This window comes from Mytilus edulis, chromosome 14 (assembly GCF_963676685.1).
Source record: "Mytilus edulis chromosome 14, xbMytEdul2.2, whole genome shotgun sequence".
Lineage (NCBI taxonomy): Eukaryota > Metazoa > Mollusca > Bivalvia > Mytilida > Mytilidae > Mytilus > Mytilus edulis.
The window spans coordinates 54,679,514-54,691,491 of NC_092357.1; the positions used below are offsets into that span (position 1 = coordinate 54,679,514).

Genomic DNA, 11,978 nt, shown 5'->3' on the forward strand with positions numbered 1-11,978 from the left:
TTTAATCAGTACATTTATTTGTCGTTGTAGACCGTCCATTTCCTCCATCAAGACCTGTGATACGTAGTCAAGTGGGAACTTCTGTACATTTAGAATGGGTAGGCCATACCAGCAATTCTCAAATACATGGATACACTATCGAACTGAAAGAAAATGGTAAGTTAATCAGTCCATTTAGGACATACTTTCCTAATTTCATTACTTACAATTTCAAGACTTACATGATAATGTTGAAACATGAACGTAAACATTCAAAATGCCAAAATATGTGTATTTCTATAGTCAGGATTGATATCTAAAGTGTTATAGTTATTGATACAATTTTATACGTGATAACAGGCAAGAAAATGAAATGTTATACTAGGTTAACATGATGCAAAATAGCATATACACATTATTTATTGTACTTATAAGTAGAAACGCAATAAATGAATGAAAAACATAAATTATTTTGTCTTTTAGGAACTGACGTGTGGCAGGCTGCAATTCCATATGTTCCTAACACATCTCAGTTTATAAGTGATTTGAGTCCTGGGTTGACATACCAGTTCCGGGTCAGCTCGAATAATAATATCAGTATGAGTGAGCCTAGTCCACCGTCACAACTTATTACCATTCCGTCAGAAGGGGGTAAGAACATATCTATTATTTCCCCTTCATGTTTTTTGCTTTTATCCAATTTACTTTGACCTTCAGGCTGTTTTGTAATACATAGTCACTTATTACAACTCGCATAATCATTTCATTCTAAAATCAATCTTACTTAATATTTTTTACAGCAGAAATAAATATTTAGGAAGACCAAGGATTTGAATAGTTGTCTAACTATACAAATCCTTGGGAAGACGAATTATTAAGGGAAAAAAAATCTTTTTTTGATATTTATCCACATGTAGTTTTTATAGCGGTTCGTCTTGCTCAAACTTTGGAATTCAGTTGAATGTAACAGATAAAGGATATCAAAAATGAATAATTTTACTTTTTTTTTTTACAAATGAATGGTGATATTGTTTTAGTGAGGATCAACCTCCCTGTATGAAAGCAGATAAAAACAATACATTGGGAAATGCTTCTATTTATCTTGAAATACAAATAGGAAATCAAAATGGTAGTTTTTGTTTGTTTGTTTTTGTTTTTTTCAATTCTCATTGACTATTTGTAAATTGGGCTGTAATTTGTAATTTCAGAATTAAATGAAAGAGCAAGTGAAACAAATACGCCATGGAAATCAACATACAACAAAGATTTTACAGAAATAGAAGAAATTGCTAGGTAGGAAAATATGTTACTCCTGTTTGGAGACATGATATTTCAAGGTTATAGTAACATAAAGCACAATAAATTGATAATTTATACGTAGTTCATGCTTTTTCTATTATCGATTTATGAATTTCAAACAGCGGTATACTACTGTTGCCTTTAATTATGTGACATTATGAGGACAATTAATTGCGAATGCAGATTTTGCAAAATTTTAGGATTTTTTTATTTTGTTTTGAATACTTTTCCACCACTTAATAGACTTGGTCTTGCTACTTTTAATTAGAGCGTCACTGGTGAGTCTTTTATTGATGATGAGTACGCCTACTATACTTAATTATAAACTTGCTGTCTTTGATAAATTATATTCAAATTTTTTATTCGCCTAAAAATAGGACAACATAGAAACTAAGGATTTGTAGTAGAATTATCAAATATTATATCAAACAGAGACAAACAGACAAAGATGTAGTTAGTTAAAGACTACGGTATGACTTCAACAAAGAGAAAAGCCTATATAGATTTTTTTTCGAAAATTTTCTTGTAGCATGCATTACCTGTTTAAAGAAAGAGTTTTTACAAAAAAAACTTTAGAAACTTTTGATTGTGCAAAGTGGGAAACCCTGGTAGATTTACTTTAAAAAGTTTACTTTTTGTGCATGTTTTGTTCTCTAAAGAATATGATTTTGGCAGTACATTTTATATAGAATCTGTTTATGTTTTAAGCTTACTTACTAATCGATATTCTACTTTTTTTTTATTGTTTCAGGGGAAGATTTTCAACTGTAAAAAAGGTCTCTCAAAACTGCACGAATCGGGAAATGGCTGCCAAATGTATACACAAACGTATTACAGACATTGATCATGTAGAAACGGAGTACAACACTTTGCAGGCATTGCAACATGAGAACCTGATTCCGGTTTTTGATGTCTATACTACACCAACTTCATATATTATCATTATGCCTTTGTAAGTAGCTAGTATAATTGGAAAATACAAATACAAAGTTTCAAGGGTTATTTTAATATTATATATTTTACCATTGAACTTTTTCTTTTAAGATTATTTTCGACAGCAAAACCATTTGATATTTACAGAATACACTATTAAATAAGAAAAAACTGTACTGTTTTGATGACACACTGACATAAGTTTTTGTTTAAAGGTAACACAATTTGAAATATGGGAGGGTCTGAGATCTCTATGTTGCTTAAGTCTGTTGTAAAATAATAAAATACTTAAGTGATTATTTCATGTTAGAATTGTTAATAAAAAAAATGATGTAAAATTTCAAATGTTAAAACAGAATGAAATTAACGTGGATAGAGTTATGAGCATTTTGCACGGTATTTTATTTTACTAAAAGTGACATACTTTGACAGCGGACTCAATTATCTTAATATATTGTTTAATCCATATCCGGAAAAAACAACCCAAGGTCTGAAGATCGTTTAATTTTGTTTTTGTCTTGTTGAATATTTTTTTTCCTTTTTTTTGCAGTCTTTAATCATTTATAAATTGATTACATATTTACCAGATTCACAACGTAGTCTTACCCTAAAATGAAGCTGTAATGCCATGGGCTTTGTATAAAGATTCTTAAATTTTGTTTGATTAACCTTTAGGTGAAATACGTATGCTAAAACAATTAACTCTACTGTACATAAAGAAGATTAAACAATAACGTTATACGAAATTGAAATGGAAGTAAAAAATAGAAAACAGAAAACAAGTGATGATTGAATAATGTGTCATTACTTTGATTTCTTATAAAGTATCCTGTAAATAAAGGCAACAGTAGTATACCCATGTTCAAAACTCATAAATCGATAGAAAAAAAACGAAACCGGGTCACAAACCAAAACCGAGGGAAACGCATTGAATATAAGAGAAGAATGACGACACAACATTAAAATGTAACACACACAGAAACAAACTAGGCATTAGACAAAATCCGATGAGAATAACAAATATAACATCAAAACTAAATACATGAATTTGGGATAGAAAAGTACCGTGACACGTCTTATAATAATGTGAATTCACACTCATATATAAGAGGTTCTCGAAACTTACCTCAATTTTTTTGAAAACAATATTTGATTACATAAAATATATTTGTAAACATTTTATCTTATATTCCAGGTTACCATTAGGACGTTTGTTTGATTTTATATGTAGAAGGCCTTGTTTTGATGAACATGAAGCAGCAGGGTTTATATTACAGTTGTTAACTGTAACGCAGTACTTACACAATTGTAGGATTGCTCACCTGGATATAAAGGTAATTGCAACTATGACTTTTATCTATGTGATTAATTTTTTGTGGTTTGGATGAATAATGATCCGAAGATCTTAAAACGATGTAGTGTTAGATTACTTTTGTATTGAAGAAATTCATAAAAAAATTGCCTTTCTTTTTGTATTGAAATTTTTCTGCTTGGTAAATCACGAATTCTATTAAAAAAATACTATATGCAAAGTTTTATCCTTTTATTTTCAAATGATAAATTACAGATTATACTATATTTTTGGACTCTGCATCATGACTGTTGGCGGCCATTGTGAAATTTGTTTTGATGGCTCCATATCCAAAATGTTTATAAACATCATAACTAACACTGTGCAAAATTTCATGCTTTTACCATAAAGTGATCAATTGTCCAAAAATATTGGACTTAGCTGCTGGACTATATGAAACTATCTTGACTATAGTCATACATTGTTGAAACATATTTTGAGAAAATTTTGGTCTACATCAGAACAGTTTTGCTCAGTAGTTAGAGTAGACATCTTTGTTTGTTATACATGACTTCTTTAAAAATTCATTTAACAGATTTTTAACTTTTATGGTGAACTGACGATGTTGTAAAAATGAAAGAAATGTATTATTTTCCCGATTTTGTTTTGTCAATCCAGCTTCAGACAATTGAATTTGTTTTATTTTTAGCCTGAAAACCTCTTGGTTGAAATGGTAATGGGAGAGACTCGTTTAAAACTCTGTGATTTTACTGACGCTAGACACATATACAATAACTTTTATGTGCATCCGTTTAGAGAATGTCCCGAATTTCTAGCTCCAGAAGTAATTAAAGGAACTCCAGTTGGCTTGCTGACGGATATATGGTAAGAGCTGTTGTTACGTTCAGAATCAAATTATATATTAAAAAAAGAAAAAAATTTGATTACATATAATATACTTATAATTTATCTCTTTTGTGGATTTAATGTAGGCAGGTATATATTTTCTCAACTTTTCTTTTAAATGGGAGAACTTAAGTCCAAGAAAAAAAATGTTGTCTAAATTATATATAGACGCTTTTTATGTTATAAAAAGATACAGAGATTTATATTACTTATATGATTCATTATATCTTTTTGTGTATACTGTGTCCTCATAAATCAAAGTACATGTGGGTCTTCTGGTTGCATTCATTACTTAGAATGGAATTTACGTATCCGAGGAACCCCCAAGGGTGACTGGGGAATACAAATATGGTCACTTGGTCTTCTCCCGGCCGGCAGTAAAACGCTTGCTGAAGTGGGGTATCCGTTTGGCTGTGCGGGATGTATCAAGTTTGCAGTCAAGTCCGGTCAGAATGGGGACGTTAAATCCGATGTCTCGTGTATAGAGAGTGCCACGCTCTTTGCACGTTAAGAACCTTTGCAACAACTCTTTGAAGGGTCCATAGGTGGCCTGTTGCAAGGCAACATTTCTGTCCCTATCCAATATACCCTAATTTTCCAAATTTGTACGCAAGACTTAATTCAAAGTACTGTAGTCTTTTATTCTAATTCTTCTTAAACATAAACGACCATCTGATGGAATTCTTTGCAATTTTATCGTAATCGTGAAATTGGAGTATGTAAATCCTTTGCAAATGTTAACAAATTTGCAGTATTAATAAAATAAATACATGTATAATGAGCACTCATAATCAATCGTATGTTGTGCCGTTTATTAAGAGTTTCTAATATATATAACAGCATATCTGTTAGATAAACTTTGAAATACTTGTAACGAAAATGTTTCTCAACAATCCAACAAATAGAAAATTCAAAATGAATTATTTTGATATTTTTATTTTTAGGAGTATAGGTGTTGTGACGTATGCGCTCCTGAGTGGATTATCCCCCTTTCTTGATGATAGCCAAGAGGAAACATGTTCGAACATTATCAGAGTAGATTATAGCTTTCCAGACGAATTTTTTGGAATTATTTCTAAGGAGGCACAAACTTTTATATTGGACATTTTGGTTGAAGATATTGAGTGAGTATAGTTTGATGAAATATTTAGTGAGTACAATGTATTACAGAAGAATCTTAGAAAGAATGAAAAGAACATCTATAATTTTTTAATTTTGTCTTTCGCTAATTTGATAATTCAAAATTTGATGATTTTGATGACATCATCTATCCAATCAAACTTAAAATAAAGGATAACACTGGTAACTCATCATACATTGAATTAAAAACCTTTATTGACAGTATATGTAGGGCAACGAACAAATCTTTACAACCATGAAAAAATTGCTGCTCTACACAAGGAAACAATTTAAGTAAAGGTTCGAAGTAATAAAGTTAAGGTTATCACTGCTGAAATTTAGGGATGCCTTTACGAGTTGATGAACATTATACAAGATCATAAGATTATGGGTATTCTTCAGTTGTCGTTACCAACAACAATCATATCTTATTTTCCTAGATAGTACCATGATGGATAAAAAAAACTATGTTTAGTATTTTGTTACTCATTGAGTCATTCGCATATCATATTGATGAAAACTTTTATTTGAAATAATTTTAAAAATACATTCTTGTGTTCTATTAAGTAATCGTCCTACAGCACACAAATGCCTCGAATCCTCATGGATACAGAAGTATTGCAGCAATGCCTCATCCCAACCAAGACATAAATCCATTCCAACAGACAGACTAAAAGATTTCATCGAAAGGAAAAAACTTCAGGTACAATGTAGTAAGAACTTGTAGAAATAAAATAAAAAATACTGTAACACAATGATTCTAAATATCAATGATTTTTTGAGCAGATGATACGTGTTATATGTTTCAGTTTTGTTTTAAAAATGTTCGTATACGTTTAAGAAGTAATGTAAGGAATATTTTAACATCTTATATCAAATATTATTCTCACTTACTAAATTGTATTGGCATTATGGTTTTATGGCACTGGGGTACAATCTTTTGCCTTTTTCATTTCAGAGCACAGAACTATATTCATGACAGCAATGACTGGCTTTTACCTCCTTACAGAAGTAACTTATATATACCTCGTAGATGAACAGGTGGAACTGTGTTTGTTTATACTTCATATTGCTCTAGTGATAGATAGAGCGAACAGTTCATAGCAGATGTTGGTAAACCAAATAGACCATTCTTCACATTTCGTATATCCCCTGTATATCATCATATGAATTGGAACTTACTAAAGTAGTTACTACTTAGGTCATCAAAGATGAAAGTTGATTCGAATATTTATTTAAGAAATGCAAACATTTTCTTGTATCAATCATGAATTATTTTAAGCTAGATGAATTATGTTCTGAAATATATGCAGTTAGGAAGCTGTTTGGCAATATTGCTAAATTTTCTTTGAAAACGACTGAACTTAAAATGTTAAACTATGTCGTTCATAGCATGAAATTGATTTGTTCAGTTGCGTCTGATTTTTCTTGTTATACAATGTATAAGCACTTACTTTTTACAAATAGTTTCCATTTAAAGCTTTTGATTTGCACATTGACAAAAATATCAGGTAAATATTGTTCTTTCGATACATTCAAGATACGTTAATATACATGTTTCTATGTTTCAATTTTAGATATTCGGGATAAACCCGATACTTGTTTTTTTCTTTGTGTTATCACGATTCCACAGTTTAAAAATGACACGTTACTGTTGTGACATTTTTGTTTTCATAATATGAAATTTATTATAAAGGTACTGGGTGATTTCTATTGTCTTGACATGTAAGTTTATTTGATGTATTCAAAAGATTGTAAAAACTGTGATTTTTAAGTGAGACGTCTTCTCAACATAACGCCTATTTTGTCTAAAATATGACTGAGATGACTTCCATTTCAAAAATGTTCATAGCAATAACATATCATTTGTAAACCTTGTATGTTGATGAGGTTATTGCAAATAATTTCTGTACATTTATAGACCTGTTTCACTCAATTTTCATTGAATTTCTTAAGGTATGATTTCTGCATATATAATGTTTTCATAAATCCGATCAAGTTCAATTAATTTGAAATATTAGCAGCATTATCATTTCATATATGTCATATATTTAACTATCGTTTACAGGAGGTAACCATTTTTAGAAATAAAGTAAACCTAAAAGAAATGGATTAATTTTGTTTTCAAAGATGCTTTTATCAGCTTTGTTGAAACTGTCTTTATTTTTAATGCATTGGTGATTTAAACATAATTATCCCTCTTGACCCATACATGACACTTAAAGAATCATATCATGAAAAAAATCAATCAGATAATCTTCCATCAACCTCATGTCTTGGTAAAGTTAGGGTTAATTTAAATAAATGAATGTATTTCGAAAATTATTTCACTTCACAAAAACAATTCTCGGTTTTGAATCTAATTTAAAAAAATTTCAAAAACGTAACGGATAACGGTTTAAGCAATGGACAATAAACAAATGGTAGATAAAGATATTCTTACAGGAACTCATAACTTTATTAGTAAAGAAGGGGTTGGCCGGTAAGGACAGTAAAAATAAATTTCCTGTAGCAATATTATTTAAATAGGTCTAACAAAAAATGAAATCAATGTTCAACCCGAAACCCAGCCAACAATCAAACGATAGTCAAATAATCAGTTCGTTGCAATAAAGGGACAGTTTTCCCTCTGTAAGAAACTTATGTTATTTATTTTTTATGAAACTGGCTTTGTAACAATAACTTATAAACCTAGTTACTTCATTCAATGTATGATAACATATAATATAGTCCTTATTTAAAATGTTTAAGTTAATATGTGTGATTGTATTAATACCATCAGACTTAAATTCTTTCACTTATACCTTTACTTTTATTATGTTACCTTTAAAATGAACACAGATTTTTTACACTTTCATTGGTATGCGGATAAATAGAACATATTACGGTAGTAATTGTAAATCGTATGATAAATTCACTTACTTAGAGAATCAAATCATGTTTAATGTGTATCTTAATTCTTGTTTTCAAAATTCCAATAGGGAACATGTATCTTAATTCCTCGGGTAAATACACTTTTGAAACTTTTTAATGATCAATTAGCTCAGGCAACTTAAGTTGATCACATGTTCGGAATACGTTTTTAAGTAAAATATGGACACTAGAGGAATTTGAAACTTCAAAAAGCTTAATAATAGAGTTACTGTAAAATATTTTTCATTACTATTATAATACATTCAGAGTATTGACTTAGTCTGTCGACTATAGGCTAGAGGCCCAACCCTTTAATGTTAAATATATGTATATGATTTAAAAGATGCACATTTTTTCCTAATTTTTTAATTGGTAAGTTAAAGGTTTTCGGCAACAGTGATTGTTCTGAGTTTGTCTTCTTCAAAACCCTAATAAATGGTTGAACGATATCGTACGTAAAGAGTTCAATAAGTATTGGTTTAAAGAAGAACGTGTGTTTTCATTTTAGAATGTTGTATATATACACAAAGTGAAATTGTATATAATATAAAATTCTAGTATGCATTATGAGTAAAAGTTTTTTGAAAGTTTGTACGACTGGCTTCATCTAAGTTTATTATTTATGTAAATATTCAATAAAGCTATTTAAAGTTTCTTTGCTTTCAACTTGTTTTATGAATGAATAAACATTGCACACAATTGATTTGTGTCGTAAAGTAGAATGCATAGGAGCGTCATTCTTTGCCAAATAATTTGGATAGACTTTGTCAGATGTTACACCAACAAATCGGCCCCCGTCATAAAGGATTTAAACTATGAGAAATACATTTTGGTAATTTAGGTATCAAATGAACGATGAGGGACTGGAGATACTTGTAGAACATCTTTTGACTGATTTACAAAATGTATGTATACATCTCAAAAGGAGGGCAATGGTTGACTGTTTTCTTTAATATATATAACTTCTAAATCGATCTATGAAGTATAAAGATCTGTAATCTACTTCTGCGTCTTATTAGGGTTATCAGATCAAACAAGAACACTGTAATCAATCAAACCAGGTTAATCCATCATTTTCTACATAAGGAACTTCCATGGTTCAATAAAGAAATAAGGAGATGTGGTATGATTGCCAATGAGATAAATATCCACCAAAGTTTAAATACAGTTAATATTAGCAATTAAGGGTAACAGTACGGCCTTCAGCAATGAGAAAACCCAATAAAGTACAGTCGGCTCTATAAAGCCCCAACATGAAAACTATGAAACAATTAAATAGAAAAGGGGTTTAAAAAAAAAAAAAAAAAAAAAATACCGGTATGACCATCGACAAGCACTACTACAGGCTCCTGACTTTGGACAGACACATACAGAATGTGCCGAGAGTAAACATGTCTGTGAGTGCTCAACCCAAGTCGGGAATAAGAAAGTTGTTTTCCATTCGTTTGATGTGTTTGGGCTTTTGATTTAGCCATTTGATAAGGTAAATTCCTTGGACTTTGGTATTTTTGATATTTTAATTTTAATTTTCTGTTATCTTGTTCTTTCATTTTGTATTGATGTATTATGTCCACAAAAACTAGGCACATATTTGTGGAATTGTGGGTCCTCAAATACTTGTTTGGCTTTCTAATTTTGATCTAGACTTCACTGATGAGTACTGTATAGTCTAAACGCGCGTCTGGCGTGTCGAATTACAAGCCTGGTACATTTTATAACTATTGTATCCTTTCAGCTTGAATGACGTGACCACTAGTTCATGAATGTTCCAATGTATATGTTATTCCTATCTACATTCGCTATTCTGCAAGATGCACGTTATCATCTTCATCGACCGGGCAGAATTTCCATCTTTGAATGCTAGCACAGTATGCGGTTCTTGCTATCTGGTGTTAAAGCGTTAACTTAATTACAAGCAGAATATAAATGATAAATGTCATATTTTCAATTTAGGCATATCTCGTTAGTATAACATTTTATATTTATCTTCTTAAATTTTTTATCATAGATATCACACTTTAAAAAAACTCTGTTCAGAGTTACGGATCCATGTTTATCATTGAATGTTGTTATTGCTTTACAACTTGTTCCAACTCTTAGCTTTCCTAAGTTTAAGCCAATAATTTTGATAAACTGTCATTTGAAGGTGTTGCAAGATCTTAATTAAACATAAGACACCAGAAGTTGATAAGGTTTCCTATTTAGAATAGGATGAATAATCCACGATGCAAAATAATTTTCCATGACCAGGTCACATGCATAAAAGCACTGCTGGCAAGCTATAAAATAAAAATAATTGTGCTGTGTTGATGTAAATGATCTTTCACCGGTTAGTTTAAGAAATAAAAGAACCCGTCCGCCAAAAATTAGAGAGAGAACACAAGTATAGGATTTCAGAAGCAATGGTATGTGAGTAATTGGGCAGGTGCGTTCGTATGAAGTGGAGTTTTCAGAAAGAAGACAAAACAAAACTGTTCTTGCTAACTTGCTACGAAATAAACATTGATAAATATCTTAAATATCCACTATTTTGGATTAAAACTGCACGTTCCCTTTTCAGGGAGGTTTTTTTTCAGGAATTTGTCAATATAAATGATTTGATACAGTTTACCTATTTGATTTGCAATTTCAACTACAAGAAATACTTCCAAACGCCATCTTGTAACGATTAATGTCCCTTACGAAACGCTCATAGTCCACAATGCCTTAAAAAAAAAAATCGACCTCAATCACAAAAAAAAACATGGTGGTAATGAAGTTGTATATTTTGTCTAAAACAATAATCATAACATAAACTCATCTTAGATACCAGGATTAAAAGTTGTATTTGCGCAACGCGTGTTTCGTCTACAAAGACTCATCAGTGACGCTCGAATCAAACAAATATATAAAGGCCGAATAAAGTACTAAGTGCATGTATCTGTGAAATAATGTGTATCAACAACGGCTGCTAACATGCAAAGACGACCACTGCGAAACGGTCCACTCCGCGACATTTTAGTTGCGAAGTGGACAAACTGACAATTCTAATCAATTATTTGTCGGCGAAAATCATCATTATCATATGCAGGTTTAAAGGAAAATTAAAAGATTGTTCATAAGAAATAGATGTCCTTTTGTACTAATGTGGTTAAGATTTGTTGTATAAGACTCTACAGTAATGTATAATCAATATAATGTATGATGCTAGAACATAGTTTTTTTTTCTCTGAAATATAAGTAGGAATGATAATGCATCCTTGCAAATCGTTTGCATTTTCTAAAAATAAATTAACCTAGTAATTAATTCGATACTGTACTAGTTACTTCTCTTTGATCAATCATTTCTTATTCACGCCTATCTGATTTGTAATCCCCATCTCTTTTTTTTTTAAATGAATCGTTTTTCTAGTCAATACATTAGATTTCTTTAAAGTAATGAAATACGTAATATCAACTATTTTTGAATTTTAGGATATCAAATCTAAAGAGAATCCGAATTTGCATACCAGTAATGAAATGTTATAATACTTTTTAAATGTTATGCACCAGGAGCGTT

The 11,978-nt window shown here is 30.5% G+C and overlaps 1 protein-coding gene across 3 annotated transcripts in view; it reads left to right on the forward strand.

Annotated features, from left to right (window-relative positions):
* The window catches only part of LOC139503701 (triple functional domain protein-like), a 267,815-nt gene extending 258,722 nt beyond the window's left edge, over positions 1 to 9,093 (forward strand). For all 3 annotated transcript variants that reach the window (XM_071293546.1, XM_071293547.1, XM_071293548.1), the window contains 9 exons: positions 31 to 156; positions 463 to 630; positions 1,188 to 1,272; positions 2,030 to 2,230; positions 3,407 to 3,545; positions 4,212 to 4,387; positions 5,353 to 5,532; positions 6,095 to 6,230; positions 6,486 to 9,093. In XM_071293546.1, the coding sequence (XP_071149647.1) occupies positions 31 to 156; positions 463 to 630; positions 1,188 to 1,272; positions 2,030 to 2,230; positions 3,407 to 3,545; positions 4,212 to 4,387; positions 5,353 to 5,532; positions 6,095 to 6,230; positions 6,486 to 6,506 (1,232 nt within the window). In that variant the 3' untranslated portion in view covers positions 6,507 to 9,093. The remainder of the gene's footprint in view (positions 1 to 30; positions 157 to 462; positions 631 to 1,187; positions 1,273 to 2,029; positions 2,231 to 3,406; positions 3,546 to 4,211; positions 4,388 to 5,352; positions 5,533 to 6,094; positions 6,231 to 6,485) is intronic.
* Positions 9,094 to 11,978: the final 2,885 nt, after the last annotated feature.